This window comes from Astyanax mexicanus, chromosome 1, assembly GCF_023375975.1.
Source record: "Astyanax mexicanus isolate ESR-SI-001 chromosome 1, AstMex3_surface, whole genome shotgun sequence".
Taxonomy (NCBI): Eukaryota; Metazoa; Chordata; class Actinopteri; order Characiformes; family Acestrorhamphidae; genus Astyanax; species Astyanax mexicanus.
Genome location: NC_064408.1, coordinates 69,981,624 through 70,001,677, shown reverse-complemented (window position 1 = coordinate 70,001,677; position 20,054 = coordinate 69,981,624). Strand labels below are relative to the sequence as shown.

Below are 20,054 nucleotides of genomic sequence, written 5' to 3'. Positions count from 1 at the left end.
AGTAGCAGCAGTTCTCTCCATGCCATGCACACACAATCGCATACCATCAACTCACCAACCTTATCATGCACACACATTTTAAACAGATGACAAACACACACACGCACACACATAAATGTCACTCCAGATTCAGCAAACTAAGTGAATAAAATAAACAGTGCTTTGTGGTAAGTGTTCCTGTGATTGATTCCATAACTGTATTATGCGTGTACGTGCTTGGTCAGAAAGCTTCTATGACAATGACAGACTGTTTGGAAGTACTCTGACTGTGTCATCTTAGCACAGATGATAACAATAGCATGAAGGGAAATTAATATAATAAAACATCCTTACAAGCCAAAAGCAGGAGATCATTTTGTGCTAATACACACTTGAAACACTGTCCAAAGACATTACTCAGTAGATTGGCCAGTACAGTGCAAGATAAGGTCCAATAATGACACAGAAGAAACTCTGCTGAACTTCATGAATCTGAAAGTGGTGAGAGGCCTGTTATTCTTCAGCGCTAAGTGAGGCATGCCCACAGAGGCAACCCACAATTCCTTTGATTTGGCACGAAAAGTAAATGTGTGGTGGGAGTTTGGCTGCCATGGTCAGGCGGCAACATGCCCGTCTCAACAGTAGCCTGATCCAATGGCAGTAACTACCACTAAGTAGCTTTAAGGATAGGTATGGGGTGCCCTGATAGACTCACAGCATCTGCACACAGGGTTCCACGTGATCGTCTTCACCACCCTTACTATATTCCCCCAAAAAAACCTGCAGAGCAAATGTTCAGGATTTCCACACACACTGGGATATAGCCTATACATAGGTGAGCACTGACCAGCATCAAGCCTCACCCATACCAAAATGCATGTGAATTCCCTGTCATGCACAAAGCTGATGCCAGGTATTTGCTGCATGCTGGGTTTAATTTTAGGAGGTGGTCACGTCAAACTGTCCTCCGCTTTTGCTCGAGGCTTCTAGGGGCCCCGTCAGCTGTTGCGGTCGCTGGCTCCCATACAGTACCCCCTCAGTTTCCAGTAAACAGCATGACAGACTAAAGAAAAAAAAAACAGACTACAGCCAAAAGACAGAGTGTGTGCCTCTTTGACAAACAGATGGACAGAAACACAGACAGCTCATAAGAAACATTTTTGTTGTGTATTTTGAGTTGGTGAAACACTGGTACATTAAAAGAGCTTGATACCAATGTGAGCATCATTACATTTATTTCAGTGTAAATAACTGTCCAGTTTAGTTCATTACAAACTCCAAAACAGATTCCACACATTTACAAACTAACAAAGAAATTAAACAAATTTTAAAAGTTGTCCAATTAGTTTTGTTACTGAGATGCAAACAAATATGTACAAAAATTTATCAACTTAATTTTTTTTACGGTGATAATGAGAGTAAACATAATCTACGGTGTTGATGAACTATATGCAACAGTTTAACCATGTACATTTACATGAATCTACATTCAATTTGAATCATTTTTAAGTTAAAAATAATATATCTAAATTATTTTGTAGGCATTAAGGGGAAAGAGGATTTAAAGATGTATGAAGCTGTCGATGTTTCGGTGATAAACGTTATCTTATACTTGAAAAAGTATTTTATGGCAGCTTTGGGATAATGTTATATTCTAATTATATTTTAATATGTAGTATTTAAAGAATACTCTAGCTTCAGCACTGTCAGTACATTTTTTGAAAATATATAGGTACATGTTGTATTGTCTTCATGTCAACTGGTTCATGTCAAGTTTTATACCCTTGATTTAAAAGAAAATACAAACATGTTTGAGACAGTGAGTGAGTAAATGAATTAATGAATAAATTAATTCAGTTGTTCTTTAAATGGTGTAGATTTCTGTTCATTTCACCACCACTGTAAATATATGCAAATGTTAAAGTTTATTTATGAGTAAATTCTCTTCAGTATTAGACGTTATCCTGACATAATTTTTGTCATTTGAGGTCATGACCAATATTCAACCTGAAATTAAGGTATACTGACGTTGATGGCCAGCTGGGTTAGTTTTCATCAGAATGGCTAAATAATGTAGAAAGCTATAAAAAAACGTATTAGTTAATTAATTCCCCTATAAAAACCTCAGATGCACTTTTTTTACACCACTGTGAATAATTCTGAACTTCCTTCCAACCTACTCTAAAAAAAGTTTGTTTATATCTCAACCATTTAAATATGAATATTTATTTTGATCATCTGCTTTGGGTAGACTTTTTGTTCCCTTTCATTTGTTGGTTCTTATAATATTCGTCTTTACAAAGGTGAATGAAGAATCTTTTGAAAGTTTAGAGAACTTTAGTCCACATGACGGAAAAAAAAAACTTTACAGCACTTCAGTTTTCCCTAGAACTGTACTTAACTCGATCTGATCACATAAGAAGTCGGAGAGCTGAACTCGCGTCCGTAAAGAGGTCTGTCCGCCTCAGCTCACCTCGCGCAGGTACCCGCGCCTCGCCTACACGCTTGACGGACATTCCCAGCGCAAACATTTGTGTTGGGACCTCACACGCTCCTCCCCCCCACCACCACCCTCCCCTCCACTACACCCCCCCTTTCGCTCAGGGCCCCGAGGCGGCCAATCGCCGAGCGCGTAGTAGTCGGACCCCCTTCCCGCGTGCGGCTGCGGAGTCAAACTCGCGCCGGACGTGGAGAAGCGAGCGCTCGGGCCAGTGCGCGCGGCGGGGCCGGAATGATGAACCCGATCGCGCTCGGAATGGCGGGGTGAAACCCGATCGCGAGACCCCGGAGGAGTGACCGAGTGAGACTTAGCTGCTGCTACCTTACCAGCACGTGCGCCCTTCAGGAGTGAGAAGAAGGAGGGGGCACAACAACAACAACAAAAAAAAAAGAAAAAAAAGAAGACAAGACATGGCTTCCTCTTCCAGCGAGCTCATCAGCGCCGACGAGATCAAGAGGGAGAGCCCGAGGACGACGCTGGACGAGCTCGCGCCGCTGCCGCCGAGCGCGGAGGAGAGCCTGCCCGCCGCGTCCTGCGTGTCCTCGCCGCTCGCCTTCTCGCCCGAGCAGGTGGCGTGCGTGTGCGAGGCGCTGCTGCAGGGCGGAGACGTAGAGCGGCTCGCGCGGTTCCTGTGGTCGCTGCCGCAGAGCGAGCTGCTGCGCGGAAACGAGAGCATCCTGAAGGCGCAGGCCATCGTGGCCTTCCACCAAGCGCGGTACCAAGAACTTTACTGCATCCTGGAGAGCCACAGCTTCAGCCCGGCCAACCACTCTTCCCTGCAGGACATGTGGTACAAGGCGCGCTACAGCGAGGCGGAGAAGGCGCGCGGGAGGCCGCTGGGCGCTGTGGACAAGTACCGCTTGCGCAGGAAGTACCCGCTGCCCAGGACCATCTGGGACGGCGAGGAGACCGTGTACTGCTTCAAGGAGAAGTCGCGCAACGCGCTCAAGGACATGTACAAGAGGAACCGCTACCCGTCCCCGGCCGAGAAGAGGAACCTGGCCAAGATCACGGGCCTCTCGCTGACCCAGGTTAGCAACTGGTTTAAAAACAGGAGGCAGAGGGACAGGAACCCGTCCGAGGCGCAGTCCAAAAGGTAAGGCGGAGGAGAGTGCTCTCAGAACTTTGGTGTATGCAGTAGTTACCCTATGCAGATATTATACTGCACTACTGTACTGTATAGGGTACAGTGTATGCAAACTATGAAATGATATGCTGTGCAGAGTTGCATTTTCGAAGGAGAAGAAAAACTGTCACTGGTGGTGGTGGTGGTAGTATCCCTCTTTTCACTGGAGTGGCACCCACAAGGGTACACATTTAGGACGTTTAGCTAAACTAAATGTTCTACATGTTTGCACTATATTGCTTTGCAGTAGTTTTTCCTACTTTTTAAGCGGCAGAAATCATGCTGTACCTTTGCGGCTTCATTTGCACATTTGTTCATACGTTTATACTTTGACAAAAATTGTGTGTGAATGTACAGTATAGCAACAACTATAATGCATTTTATATACGGCACGCACAAGTCTGGTAATTTAAGGTATACCGTCAAACAGCACGTGCAAAACTTGCTACGCTCGCTGTAAGTGTGTAAGTAAGCAACTTGATCTTCAGAGAAGTTTTCTATTCCTCCTCGCCCTACTTTTTTGTACACGTTTCTGCGTTAGTGGTCGCGCGTTGTGCAGGAATGGCTCTGAGCACGTTAGCGCGGTCGTTGAAGGGGGGACACGTTTCCACAGTGTTTTGAAACCCGAAGCTTTTGCCCGTTTAAGCGAGGTGTCGTTTTTTTAAGAATGGCGGAGCGCACGCCGCGCTTAAGGGCGAACAAACAGCAACGCTGCAGGAAACTCCAGCATTGTCTGCACTTCTACAGGGACGCAGGACGAGGCTTATTATTATTAAATGGTGCTAGATAAACACAAACAGTGTGTGAAGGAGCTTTCTGACTGCTTTCGAGAAGCTTCGTTTACTTTTTTGATGAGCGAGTAAACGAACCTGCCTATTGTTTATGTTTGTGTGTGGGTTTAAAAGCCATTGTCTCCACCCTGATAATCAGTGAGGGAGATCTATTCCCTCTATCTCCTTACGTGGACAAAGCACCCTTCACAGCTTGGGGCAGTTAGGAGCTGATAAGAAGCTGGAGTGAGTTTGTGTGTGTGTGTGTGTGTGTTGGTGGGTGTTGGTAAAGCTACACACTCACCCCCCTGTGCACCTGGTTCCCATGATTTACTGACACTCACGGAACCAAAATAACTTCTTTCTCACCCCACCCACCCACAAATGGCAGCGCCGGTTGCTTTTATCATAAATAAATACATACAAAGTCTCATAAATACGAGAGGTCAATCGTCTTTTTTCTATCTGCGTCAGCGGGTAGAAGTATAGGCCAGGATTCAGGCCGTCAAGTCTTCGTATTCAATAAGATCCTTTGTATGATCTGGCTGCCTCGGTTGCTCCAAACGGCCATTCCCAGCTGTCCCAGTCAGTAAGGAGTTTTGCAGGGGCTCTCAACCCTTCATCTGTTGGCTGACCCCGAAGGCAAGAAGTCAATTTTAGAAGTTGGGCTCCAAATGTAGATGTTTATTGGGATTTTCATTGCTTTTGTTTTATTACAAGGCTAAGCAAACAACCATCAATGGTTTAAGTTGGCCACATCACATTTATTTTGTTAAATAGTGCGCATTGCTGGGTTATTAAATCTCTTGATGGACTTCCACAGTGCTCCTGTAAAGGAAGATTCCACATTACGTTAGACAGAGATAGTTAGGAGGGATGGACATCAATTATTTAGGGCAATATAAGCCTCTATCAGCAGAGGGAATAGGTCTATTAGAAGCAAGAGCACCACAATTAGCATTGGCTTCCACTTCCATTTGTAGGACTTCTTATGGCATTATTTCATCAGCTTCATCATTAGCTTTCATTTTTACTGTGTGGACTGAAATGTACACATAATTTCAGTCCACACACCACATGAAAAATTATTTGCTATCAAACATAAGTATTTTTTTTTAGTCATGTTCCTATAGGATAAATTATACTATCAATAAAAGTCAATGTGGACAAATTTGAGTTTGTTAAAATGTTGCAGATGTCTTACTGAATATAAATCAGCAATACCTGACAGTCTCAGTAGAACACACTGTACTTATTTCATGCGTACATATTATGCATGTATTCTAACTGATCTTTCAGTGGACATTTTTCTGGATTAAGCAAACATGCTACTTGGCCACCTGGGCTATTGTCACATCCTAAAATCTCCCCATTAACTCAGTATCATAGTTTGTTTATTACTCTGCCAGTATTAAGTACCTTTGTTGTTTACAAATGCTTTTAAATTGTCTTTCAGTGAATCGGATGGCAATCACAGCACAGAGGATGAGTCAAGTAAAGGTCAAGAGGACCTGTCCCCTCGTCCCCTCTCCAGTGGCTCCACTGGCTCAACCACCCATGGGTCTAGCCCTGCTGTTATGTACTCTGATGGCACCACCACTGTCATTCAGCAAATCGGTGATGTCAAAATGTCCCCGCTTTCCGCAGGGATGGGCTACAATGGTGAGCTGTCGACCACCAACTCTCACTATATCAATGGTGGAGCTTATGTTCAATCACATGGCAACAGCAATATCCTGAATGGACTTGGAGCCACAGGTGGCCACTTCTTGACCTTCGATCCCCAGAGGGTCTCCCATGCCCAAGAAAGGCTACTAAGTGGCTCCTCTGTGTCCTACTCATCTTATTCAATGGAAAATCCAGAAGCCACAATTGGAAAACTGGATGGAATGCAACCTCTGGTCTCCCATTCAGATGACGGAGCCACACCTACAGTAGTCACCTTCGCCACCACCTCTTCCTCATCCTCCTCTACCTCTGGAGCTCCTCATCTCAGCAGCTACAGCATGGTCAATCTTTCTGGGGTTGAGAATCTTGGTCTTCCTCCATTATTGCTACCTCCATCCTCTACAGCTCCCTCTCATGGTAAGAGATAATTTTTCATGTAGATGCACAATATGTGAAATTGTGGTTTATTGTGGAGTGTTTCATTTCTACATGCATTAAGCATTAAAATGCATTGCATTTAATTTAGTGCATGATAATATGTTTTGGGAGGGGGATTAAGACTTAGAAGAAATATCAATACAGTATGTTAAGGAATGTCATGTTTTTTGGAGTCAACTGATGCTGCTCAAATCATTTTAAATGAACAGATGCTCTTTTCAAACCACATTAGATTTCTTATAGCTCTATATATAAAGATGTTTTAGTGAGTAATGGTATATTGTTTAATCCTACCGCTAAAGACAGGCCTTTAGGGTTTAGTTCAACTGTAGACTAATTCACCTGGTCAACCTCATCAAGGACTTTATGAGCATTTGATTTTTAGAAAAAGATGTGCTAAATTAGAGTTGGAACTAAACACAGCTAAGCAGTACATCCCCAAGAGTAGGGTTGGGCACTCATGAAATACTGCATCTCTTCAATAGTGGAAGCATATGTCCGAAAGATCAATTCAAGCATTAAACCCTCTTTGCCTCTGCTCTCCCCTGTGTATGCACAGCAGTTGGCATGGGCTGCAAACCAGACTGTAGCTAATTGCTTCACTACTTTGGAGTATATTACTACAGAATATTTCATGGAGTTTGACATTCCAAAACCAGGCACAATGCTTTGTTCTGTACAGAGGCTGAAGGTTCAAAGTTTTGTAAGAGAAGATTGTCAGGAACAGGAGGGGTGTATTGTGGGTAAAATAATGAAGGGGGGGTTCAGGTCAAGCTTGCAATGACTTTAGGATTGTACCAAATAACAGGCCTCAATGACATTATCCCCACCTCCTCTCCATGGCCCTAACCACGCACTAATGGTTCTTTCCATGAATATTTTATAGCCACATCAATAACAGCAAGGCTGGCTGGGTGCTGCTGCTCTCTCCATACAGCCCTCATCTTTTTCATCCTTTAATATGCAGTTTACGAGCCACATAAAAACAAACCCACCCCTGGCTGAACTTTTGATTTAGGAGGAAAAATAGTTGAGCCCAAATGGCCCATCAAAAAAAAGACGATATTAAAATTGTTTAGCCAAAACCTTCTTTCCCTCTGTTCATAATTTTAAAGGCAATCCACAAAATATGTATTCATAAAATATACTACGGGTTGGATGTCCATTGTGGCAGAAAAACAATGAAATAATAGTCTCTTTCTTTTAGTGGTGTGTTTGTCTGTGATGTAAAATTCCTATTATAGCAAAGACAAGACATACTGTATATATATATATATATATATATATATATATATATATATATATATATATATATATATATATATATATATATATAATGCAATGCACGAACATGGACCTGTTTAAGAAAGTGCCTTTTCACAAAGACTTGTAGAGACCTTCTGTTTTAGTCATATACTATACTTTTAAACAGGTATTATCTAGAGTTCTTTGGAAGGCATGCTGAAAAAAGTGATTCTACTGTCAGTAAGTGAGTGAGTGTAAGATGGCAAGGGGGAAAAGGGGGGTGGGGGGGTTGAGGGGTTGGGACAGCATGATTATTTATCAGACATTCAACGAGCCTAATGGAAGAAAAGGGCCTGGCAGCATTCCAGAGCCTGTCGCTGTGGGAACTGTGTGCCAAAAGCTGCATTCTAAAGTTACAAGGAAATCACAGCGAGTGCAACCGCAAACAGAAAATGAAAAAGGTGTTTCATTTTATATTTCACAAGAAAACAGGTTTGAAAAGTCGGAGTGGGCCAAAAAAGATGGTAAATGGCGTAAAGTTGGAGAAATATTCATGGTCATGATATGCATGTAGAAAGTCTGATGAAATGAGAAATAGCATAGCATCTGCCCTTTCTTATCCTTTCCACATTGTTCTCACTCATCTTCTTCGGAGCCAGCTGTTATGAGCTGTGAGACATGCTCCTTCTGCCAGTTCCTGGAGAAGTGCATGAAAGAAAAGCCTTGGTGAGGTTAGGTCAGGGTGTATGTGTGTGGGGAGTTAGCCTGTGGTCAGTCTGACCAGACAGGGTGGAGTGGTCTACTTAGTTCACCAACCTTGTCTCCATCTATTTCTTATCCCAACAGGCTCTGCTCCGCTGGATGGCGTGGTCAGCGACTCATCCCATCATTCAGGCCAGCCCCTGCTTTACACTCTTAACCAGGCAGTCAAGCAGGAGCCGTTGGACATTGGCGTGGGCTACACGTATCCCTCCACCATGGCCTTAGATCAAACTGGCAACCTAGGCTACACTGCCTCTCTCTTTCTATCCTCAAACCTTGGACCCACGCCCGACAATGGCAGCCCCCTTGCCCCTGCTGCCACGGCCGCCGTCACCTCCGTCCTGTCCAGCACAGAGGGTCACTCCACTCTGACTCACGCTGCCCGTGGTCTCCTGGAGGGTGGGAGCACCCTGCCCTCAAACTATACAACCCATGATGCTCAGCTGCCCCTGTCCAACAACCTGGAGTCCCCTGCAGGACATGGAGAGGGGTCAGTGTGCAGGGATCTGGACATGGAAGGGAAAGAGCTTGCCAAGTTGCAGACTGTGCAGATGGACACAGACAATGACCTCTGACCCCTGTGATCATATCACCTGAAGAGCTGTGTTTCATGAGTGTTTGGTTGGTTTTCTTGCACCCCACTGTGACCTCTTATGAGGTCTCTTATGCACACGTCAGACTCCAGCTCAGATTCCACATTGCTTCCTGGATAACGTATGCAAGATGTGTACAAATGGGTGAACTAAACAAGCAGTGCCTTTTTGTCCCCAGAAATGTAGCCCACAATATCTATCCGACTTGCACTCGGAAGGGCTGCAGAATGTACTTGCTAATGCACTGACCTTACAAAGATTATGTCTGAGCACTGTCATTTCTCTCTTACAGTAAGAGAGACTTTAGTCAGGAGAGAGAGAGAGAGTGAAAGATGCAGAAAAGAAGTGTAAAGAAAAGAGGCAAAGAAGAAAAAGACTTGTGAAAAGTAAAACAAGATGACAGATATTGGCAAATGTCTGCACAATCACTGCAGCTTTATATCAGTCCTTTTATGTTCCTCTTCAATATTTTATGAAAGCACAGATGTTTAATTTTTGTTGATGTTGTTGTTTGGTCTTTTTTATTTAATGTTTGAGTGTGAAATAGTAATGTGAATGATGTTTTGTTATGATTTGCTTTTTAAATTTCAGTTCGACAACAGCTTTTGAATTTAAACACACCTTGTGTCCTTCTTGATAACAGAACATTGTATTTTTGGGCATTTAACTATTGCTACTGTGCCTTCCTTAAAGAAGTTGAATCTCTGCACAAGGAACTTATTTAAGAAAATTAAGTGTTGGACAAATATGCTTCAGTTTTGCATTTCACTATTGCTTTACCATGTGAAAAAACAAGGAAAACTAACTAAAAGGCATTATAGTGCATTCAATTATCTTCTTCACTGATGAATAGGAACCTTCATGTATAGGATAATGAGATAGTTAGCAAACAGGAATTCTGCACATGCTGTAAATAATGACAAGTCCTAAACCTTTCTGCATTAAGAAATGAAAACAGCATATTTTTCTAAACTTTTACCCCATTAAATTGTTTTATATTTATACATGTAAAATGAATGGTGAACAGGCTTTCTATGTCCTTGACACCAGTGTTTCACTTAAGAGTCTTGAGCTTGACAATCAAATAATGGAAGAAAATGACATCACCTGGGATGAATCACACATTATTAGGAGCAGTAGGTAAGTTGGCTCTATGTTTTAACCCAGTGGCGTGACATCACTCCTGAGGAAATCCAAGACCCTCTCCATTTAACAAGATTAGACTATGACTTGGGCCTCCAGGACAGCTGGCTGTGATCCTCAGACATTACTAATGCATGAATGTATGCATATGCTGCACGATGGAGATCAAGCTCATGTTCTCACTATGGGTGTCTTCTGTGATCGTTTGCCAGTGCCTGCCAGCTGCATACCAGAGCTCACTTTTAAAGTGTCATATGGTACCTGTCATAGCCAAATGAAAAGGTCATCATCTGAAAAGGGAGGCAGAGAGGATACGGAAAAGTGGCATATCCTTATCGGATTCGCCCCGCGCTCCTGCACATGACCGAACAGGAGCAGGCTTCGGGCCCAGTCTTGCTTGTTATTCAGTAAATGATAAAAAGGCAAAGAGTGTGAAAGATGGATTGCAGGACCAGATAAGATCTTGCATATTATCAAGTAGGAACAGCTTTACAGCATGTGCAAGACCACAGTTCATTGTACTTGCACAGCCATAGGCAAGTGCATGTAGCAGAACATTCCAAGAGATATGCTGATTTGCGTGGATGCAAGAAAAGATTTGTCAGGTGTAGGGGCAAAACGGGCTTTGGGAAGGAATTGGTGCTGAAGTTAGGTGCCCGATCGTGGGAACATTTCCCTCTTGTGACACCAGGCCAAGTGAGTCGAGCTAATTGAATGGCGCCCAGGTAGGACTGGCTCCTGCACACAAAGGGAGGAAAAATGCACAGGTAAAGAATCTATTGTTACCTGTGCAAAGGTGACCCTGTCGCCTAGGGCAGCAGATTAGCTGATTGCTGGGTATCGAATGGCACCTCCTGGAATATTGAAGAGTAAGAAAGCACTTTTGTTTGGGGCTTTTGAGCTAAGAACCAGTGGCCACAAGCAAAGGGACATGTGTGTTTCGTGTCCCCTGTTTCCCTTGGGCTGCCTGTGTGTCAGCCGGTGTGTGTAAGGCAGGGGTATCTTGTTGCTTTGGTGCATTGTTCGAACGCGGACGTCATTGCATCTCCATGTGTAGTGAATAGGGTGACTTTTTTGAAACCTTTGAGAGCTTATCAACTCCTAGGACATAACTACAGCCCAGAGGAACAAAACAAACCTGCCCATCACCCCAGTCTCTAGTTTCACAATAAGTGTGATGTAAAGGGGAAATAACGAAGAAATAATAAGGAAGACTGAATGATATCAAAATTTCTTCTCGTAAGCTTAAAAAGCACAGCATTAAAGAAACAAACAACTCAAGAGACACCTCTTCCTGGGTATGGTTTTCAAACTTGGTGGCAGGCACATAAATGCTGACTGTGGTGAGCTGTAAAAAAGAGGGAACCCTGCAGAAGTGGGCTTATTAAAGAAGCTGACCCCTGACTTTTGCTGGGACTTTCAAAGCATGACATTTAGTGTGCCGCTGCAGCCTGTGAGGCATGGGTAACCTGAGCCGGGCCACAGTGTGCCCCAGCCCTACACACTGTGCTAATGTGAGGTCAGAGGCCAACTGGATCTGTATGACTCACAGACCCACCACTTCACACACACTCTTAAATATATATATATAGGAAATAAACCAGAAAGGTGTTTTTGGGAGGCCTGATTTGAATAAATCATTAAGTGCCCTTGAATATCTGCCTGTCAGCAAATCAATGGGAAAGTGCTGTGTCTGACAGAGGAGGCAAGGTAATGGACACCAGGCTGACTTTTACACACATTCTCTCTCTCTCACTCTCTCACTGGCTCTCATGAATATTTTTTGCAGAACATTGAGTATTCTTAAAATAAGGCAAAAAAAAAATTATATTATATAATATTATTAATAATACTAGTAATAATAATTGTGATAGATATTGTAATGATATTACTGAGTTTTTAATGCAGGTCAACAAAAAATGAAAGGGTCCTCCAAGCCAGCAGAGGTCAGTGTGACATAAATGTTAAAGACATGAAAAATGGATGAAAAATTCATAAACATTTTTAAACATGCTGAAAATGTAATAATTTTTTTAAATGCACTGCAACATTTTAAATGATAAAATTGACCTTTTTATAATAACAACAATAAAAAAAACGTTTCTCTTTTTGTAATAAAGAATTGACTTTATATTTAACATGCTCTCTGCATAAATTCTAAGTTTACAAGTTTTAAGATATTTGCTCAACACTACTGGTTGAACTGCAGAGATCACTATTCATCACTGTGCGGGGTATGATTTTCTAATTATTTAAGGATTTCCTTCAGTTGAAGCCAAACACTCAACTAATTTGCCATTCTGTGTCCTCACAGTAATTATAATAGTACAGTGTTAGTTATATTTATACTGTAACCGTGCATTAAAAAAGTAAATGCATTACTTAGTCTTGTTTATAAGAGCGATTTCGGATTTTGACGTCACTTCTGTGGATAACATTATTTTAAAGAATAATACTAAAATAAATAGAATTGCTTAAAATACTAAAGTTAAAATGTGAATTATTTTGTAAAGACTTACACATTATTATATTGTCCGTTTTAGACTGCTCAAACGTTTTTATTTTGACGTGTTTGTCAAGAATTTGATCAAGATTCTGTTTGACAAAAACATTGGTGCAACTGATAGCTAAGCTTGACCTTGGTGCAATATGTAATTTAATTAAATTTATAAAAAGTGTATTTATAAATTATATAATTAAAAATAACATGTTCGGGAAATTAATCGACAAAATCAATGATAAATTAACCGAATTCCGCCAAATGTCTTTACCAAACGATTTTTATAGCCTGAGCAATAAATATAATTACTCACATTGAAAATGCAGTTATAAATACAATATAAATAAGTATATGTTTGAAGAAACCTTATTTTAAATTATAGACATTTTTTATTTTATTTATTTAAGCATTTGAGGTCATTCTAGTTTAAATAAACAATGTATCTTTGATATGCATAGACTGGTAAATCCATTACAAATGCCTAAATTATTGTTAACCGATTTATCTTATTATTTAATTAACTACAGTGGTTTAATAATTAATGATTAATTAAGAGTTTCGTATCTTAAGGAATTTGTAACACATTCACATGCTTAAAAAATAAGCAAAATATGTCTTGTTCTATTTACAGAGATAAACCACAAACAATAAAAAAAATTCTGTGACAGAGTATTACTCCAGGTAGACCCGTCTCAAATTGCCTATAATGTAGTTGAGAGAATTGATGGTTGTGTTTCGGATGTCGTGAGTGTGCGGCACTGCAGCTGCAGGAGCATAAGAACCATAGCGGCTACAATTCTTTTACTCACCAGACTTTATATTAGACATCTGACTGTGAAACAAAGCTATTCGCCGATGGTTCATAAAAACGCAGTATGAACACATGGGCTCAACACAAAGCATGGGAATATATATCGCCATGGAAACTATGAACAGATCTGCAGCCGCGAGTTGTTGTATGTTTTTACCCAGAGAGCTTTATGGTGTGTCGGCCATCGATATGTGGCGTTGTGGTCGCCAGGCCTCGCCTTGGGGCCATAAAAGAGCACATCTTGAAATGATCAGGGTCTGAGAGCGAGCAGGGCCTTTAAGGAGGCGCGCCTCAGTGCGGTGGAGACATTACGACAAGCAGAGCTGTCAATCACACATCCGCGTGCTGTGCAACTGCAGCAGTCTCTCCAGCGAGATGGTGCATAGGCCTAGAAGTCGTCAAGACCAGTAAAGCCTGAAGGGCCAAATTGCACGTGGTAGATCAACACAGTAAAAATCCGTTTGTTTACAGATTTTTACAGTGCAGGAAATGGGCAACTAAACACACTCTCACTTTCAACCAACAGGGTTCTGTATAAAACCAAAATTACATATGAACGCTTATTGTTGTAGAATACTTTAAATATGATATTTAAAAACATCTATGTGTAAGGTCAAACTAACCTTTCAAATTAGTGAAGGTATAGTACAAGTGAAAAGAAACAATGTAAGGAAAACATTTTATTCCATGAAATTTCGGAGTATTTTTTTTTCGATTCATTATGAAGTTGACACAATATAAAAAACGAAAACTACCAGATTTAAAATATTTAAATGAATTGAAAAATTAATATGCAACGTTTTCAAACCACTTTAAGAGTTTATGTTTTTGCACCTGAGGTATAAACATATGCACATTTTTCAATGTGTATATTAGACTAAATAATATGGATTGAATTTTCGGATCATTTATTTCTGCCAATACGTTCCAAAGAGCTCCAAAATATATTGTATAAAAATATTTTAGAGGGGCCCGGATTGGCTAAAAGTACTAAACTTCTAATTGTTTTTAGTGACCCATGCAGGGTCTGTCTGAACTGATCGGGAAATCTAAACTCCATAGCAGGACGGTGGACTGCGTAAATACAGAACCCTGTGTACAGCCCCTCCATATAGGTTAGGCCCTTTGGCTTGTCCTGAAAATGGACGCCGCGTCTCAAATGAAATTATAAAGAGGTGCTCCATTCCGGGTGAGTGATTGTGAGCTTTGCGTCGCCCTGGTGTCAGGTTGCAGATTTGGGCGCAGATAAAGAAATGCGATCTATTCCTTAAAACAGCGTCTGGGCTGCAAAGAGCTGGACGAACACAGAACTCATTTACTAATGCACCGGTTTTGGATTTCACTGTACAGAAACTGGGGGAGAGGAAGAAAGGGCGAGAGAGGGGGAGAGTAAGAAGCTTTTTTCTTTTTCGATATGGTAAAAAGAAAACAAATTGTTCGAGCGACATATAGGCAGTTAAGGTGCGCGTCTGAACCTATAATGAAAACATGGTGAATCGGGAATGGAGCTATATGAAAGCCCATTTACGAAAAAATCATAATAATAAAATATTAAGTCATTATTATGAGATATCATAACTACACTGTAAACCCAGAAGTTGTTTGAACTCAAACAAATTAAGTCTGTTTTACATAAAATTGGATATTTCTAAACAATACTCAACTATTTTGAGTTAGTTGAACATTCTTGGGCACATACACATTCAAACTGAGATCTCTGAGTTGAATCAACTTATAATAACTGAGTTTAGTCTGTTGCCATTAACAGCTTCTTTTCCATTGGCTTCTGTCACAATCGATTTGCATACTGGGTGTGTCCCCCAGTTTGTAGCACTCACCATCAGTGTGTAGTGATTCCCCCTGGGCTACCTTAGGTAAACTTGTAGATCATATATTACGATTAAATGCTTGGTCTCTGTGTTGTAGCTGTGGAACAAGCATCATTTACTGAGCTGCAGTGACTCTGTGTTCTCACTGTGCTCTCAGTTCTTTTAATTCGTTACTATTTTCTTTCATCTACTTTTCTAAGAGTATTTTAAAAAATGTTGAATGAAACCGGAAAGAAGACTACATACAAGTTCAGGAAAATATGAATTTTAAATATATATGTATATGTATTTGTTAAGTTCATTGTACTTTAAAATTATATTACATGAACTTAAAATTTATTAGGTAATCGGTTACAACAAAAGTTTTGAGTTTAGTCAACTTATCGGGTTTTACAGTGTATGATTTAGTATCTTTTAAATATGACTTAGATGCTATTATTACGTACTGGATGACCTTAATCTTTTTTTCAAGTGCCGGAAATTGGCTTCCGTACGGAACGGAATGACCCGTCACTAAAACACTACAACCAATCAGCAAACAAGAGCTTTTACGAAAATAAAACTATGGCTGCCCCCAAAACTCAGTTTTGGCTTGATATAAATTTTCAACGTTGTATAGACAATATATTTTTGGATAGAAATAAAAGTCGTATTAGAAAGGCCATTGGCTAAAATTAGATATACGTTCACGTTCGCTTATGTAATATTCAAAGATACCAACGTCAGCTGTATTCATTTTACGTCAAAATGACGTTGCCATTACACGTCGCCCTGGAATGTAATTTTGGTTAACCTCCTCATAAATTACATTTAACCATTAAACAACTTGTAATGTCGCTAGTAACCAGCACGATAGACTTTCAAATTAAGGTATTAAAAATAACACTCCCAACTCTTTAATAATAGACATGGGTGAAGGTGCAGAAAACCCCTTAAAAACCCTTCAGTTGGTGCAAAGATCCTTTACAGAACTCATCAACAGGCATAGGTTATTGAATCAAACGTGGTTCTTCTTCTGCGTTACTTAAAACCAAAAAACATTTGCAGCTCATTTGTTTTAAATTGTATAATTATTTATATTTATCATCATTCATTTTAATGTCATGCAAATCAGCTTATTTCACTTCATAAAACTGATAATGTTTTCTGTTTAAAATAAGTAGTTATTTTTTTCGTTACAGGTTTGACGCACGGGTTGAGCTTAAGCTGACCTCATTCTAATACAGTCGGAAGCTTTGATGAGGGGCTTCAGCACGCCCGGGGTACTCCTTTATCTCTCGGCTGCACTAGGTTATCTCCCCAGCCTTAGAGCTGGATTGGTTTTTAATGGAGCGCTGAGTATCTCGCGCACTGGGACCTCACGCACACTGCGCTGCGTGTGCCTCCACAATGAACACCAGTCATGCAATAAAGCGATCAGGTGTTTAAGTGCAATGAATACGCATCCAAAATAACCCAGCCACCGTTTTTGATTTTTGTGAATGCCCTGAAATAGAGTCTTAGGATCTATTTAAGCAAATAAACACTATTAATGTGAAAAACATAGAAATGCTTCTTCTCGAAAACAGAAATGTTTCTCGTCTTTAGGTAAGTGGATCTGAGTCTAATGCAGACCATCCTCTCGGCTGTTTGCAGTTATTTATGAATTCATTAATAATGTAACGGCTATAAAGTTGTTTAAGCTGAACGCGCGACCGGTGAATGGACAAAGTGGGTCTGAGGTGGGATAAGAGCGAGCGCAGCCTTGAGAGACCCGCTGTAATTGATTAGTATCGAGGTGCCCCGCTCCCTCAGGTAAAACTGGAGACGGGGGATCCAGTTTCAGACCACCACGTTCCCGAGGGAGGAAACGGGAGCAGAGCTCTTTTCTGCGCTGCTCTTAGGATAGGGTGGACAGAGAGCCAATCAGCGAGCGCGTAGGGCTCTTTTAGCGCGATACGACTAGAGAGGGAGCAAACAGCGTCTCCAACCAACACACGACCAACAAACGTAGACATCTCCAGCGCTACCAGAAGTTTTTTTCTTTATTTTTCTCTCCATTTCACTCCGCCATCGTCAAACCTAAGCTGAAGCACGGTGGGCTACAGGCTATACCCCTACATTCCGCTCTTCTCAGAAACCCGCCTCCCCCAAAAAGAGCGGTGTGGAGATTGTAGAAGAGCGAGAAAGCGCGCGCCATCACGACGTCATGTCAATGTTGCCCTCTTTCGGGTTCACCCAGGAGCAAGTGGCGTGCGTATGCGAGGTGCTGCAGCAAGGGGGGAACCTGGAGCGCTTGGGCCGCTTCCTGTGGTCCCTGCCGGCCTGCGACCACCTCCACAAGAACGAGTCAGTGCTCAAGGCCAAGGCCGTGGTGGCGTTTCACCGCGGGAACTTCCGAGAACTCTACAAGATTCTTGAGAGCCACCAGTTCTCTCCGCACAACCACCCCAAGCTGCAGCAGCTGTGGCTGAAGGCCCACTACATCGAAGCGGAAAAGTTGCGGGGGCGGCCGCTGGGCGCCGTGGGCAAATACCGAGTACGGAGGAAATTTCCTCTGCCACGCACGATATGGGACGGCGAGGAGACAAGCTACTGCTTCAAGGAGAAGTCCCGCGGCGTCCTGCGGGAGTGGTACACGCACAACCCCTATCCCTCTCCCAGGGAAAAGAGGGAGCTGGCCGAGGCCACGGGGCTTACCACCACGCAAGTGAGCAACTGGTTTAAGAACAGGCGACAGAGAGACCGAGCCGCCGAGGCCAAAGAAAGGTAGGCTACTCCCAAGTGTTCCCTTCATTCATTAGCACAGAACCAGCTGACTGGTTTTAGGCAGACACATTTTTAAATACGCTGTACGTTTATGTTGTCAATGACACGTTAACGCTGATCTATGTTGATGCTATTCCTCTGGCAGTAGCGTTGTTACTTAATTTAGTCTTCCTGTGGCACAATTGTAAACAATAATATCAACGCAATTAATAATAATAATAAAACTAATAATAGGTCATATTTCCGTGAATAGTTTTGAATGCGCAAAGAGACGTTACACATTTATGTGTAATATAAAAAAATGTATTTGTTGAAAATGTTATTGTTTAAAATTTCTAGTTCAATATATTATATTTATGTTTGTATTTATATAGTTATATTTCAGCTAACCCAGTGGGATTCTGTCAAGCAATGCCTCAGAGACAAACATGATAGAGTTTGTTTAAATATGCACAATTAAGGGTGAATAATTTCTGTATATATCACTAGAGATAAATGGCGTTTTGGAAGTATCAAAAGTGTTTTGTAATTAAGTGTTTTGGGTAAATTAGAGTTCTAATTATTCTGAAAAAAGGAATAACGATTTTACAATGATTACAGTTTGTGTAATAATTTTCTGCGCTAAAACCAATATTAAAAATAACACACCGTGCCCTTCATTGCAGAGAGAACAGCGAGAACAACAACTCAGGCGCTAACAAACAGAGCCAGCTGTCCCCGCTGGACGGCGGGAAGTCCCTCATGTCCAGCTCGGATGAGGAGTTCTCGCCCCCGCAGAGTCCAGACCAGAGTTCCGTGCTTCTGCTTCAGGGCAACATGAGCCACCCCGGCGCGCCCGCCTACACCATGAGCGGCCTCGGCGCCACGCAGACGGTACACGGCATGCAAGGACACCCCCATCAGCTCCAGGATTCATTACTGGGACCTTTGACATCGAGTCTAGTGGACCTCGGTTCTTAAGCCATTAAGACTGAGATTTTATTTATTTTTCTCTCTTCATTTTGTACGGAATACTAGAACGAGATCCGCCACTTTACTGTAGATATCAAACCATATGAACGCTGTAAGTCTAAACTCAGAATCCGTAGTTGTTGTTTTTTCTGGTAGGATTTCACATAGTTTTTTTTCCTCCTCCGTGGTGGGCTAATAGCCGCATGGACTGACATTTGCCAAGTCGTTAAACTGGACAAAGGACAAAAGCAAAAGCAGTTAATAATAAAACCAATGCTCTTCACCAAAATCACAAGACGTTTTTGCAGTACTTTAATTCTGCAACGCGCGGCTTCTGGATCTTTAAAGCGATTACCTCTAACCCACGTTTATTAGGGATTTTCTCTTACAGTTGGTAAAATGAGTCTTGTATTCCATGCTTGTACGTGATGTAAAATAACTAAATCAGCTTAAACTTTTAACTTACAAAGAGTATAGGGGACATGGGTTGAAAAATGTTCACCTCAACAGTGTACAGAATTAGAAAATAAGACGAAAAAAAAACATAGTGTTTAAATTCCTTCGCCTCAGGTTGTGTTACACCACCTATATGCAGGAATCTGTGGAAATACAGATACTTATACACTGAAAATAATCATTACAATTTAAATATATTTCAACGGGTTTTCGGGTTTTATTTGTAATGCCCTGCAAAGATGTGCATTTCACAAACACAAACACAAACGCCAAAACTAACAAATGTACACAACAAATGTAAACACAGACTTAATATTATAATGAAAATGAAATACTATTGGGAGTAAAGTAGATTCAAATTATAAATAATATTAACAACACAAATAATAATAATAATAATAATAATAATTGCACACTTATTATAATAATAATAATAATTATTATTATTATTATTATTATTGTTATTATTAGTATTATTATTATTATATTATAATATAATATAATATAATATAATATAATATAATATAATATAATA

General features: G+C 41.1%; 2 protein-coding genes across 2 annotated transcripts; both read left to right on the top strand.

The window, feature by feature from the left end:
* Positions 1-2,619: 2,619 nt before the first annotated feature.
* On the top strand, positions 2,620-10,094 carry six4b (SIX homeobox 4b). Its single transcript, XM_007256666.4, has 3 exons — positions 2,620-3,575; positions 5,832-6,460; positions 8,573-10,094. The coding sequence occupies exons 1-3, from the start codon at positions 2,890-2,892 to the stop codon at positions 9,061-9,063; spliced, it is 1,806 nt and encodes a 601-aa protein (XP_007256728.3). The 5' UTR covers positions 2,620-2,889; the 3' UTR covers positions 9,064-10,094.
* A 7,178-nt stretch (positions 10,095-17,272) lies between these two features.
* On the top strand, positions 17,273-19,358 carry six1b (SIX homeobox 1b). The gene is made up of 2 exons (XM_007256665.4): positions 17,273-18,112; positions 18,778-19,358. The coding sequence occupies exons 1-2, from the start codon at positions 17,553-17,555 to the stop codon at positions 19,070-19,072; spliced, it is 855 nt and encodes a 284-aa protein (XP_007256727.2). The 5' UTR covers positions 17,273-17,552; the 3' UTR covers positions 19,073-19,358.
* Positions 19,359-20,054: the final 696 nt, after the last annotated feature.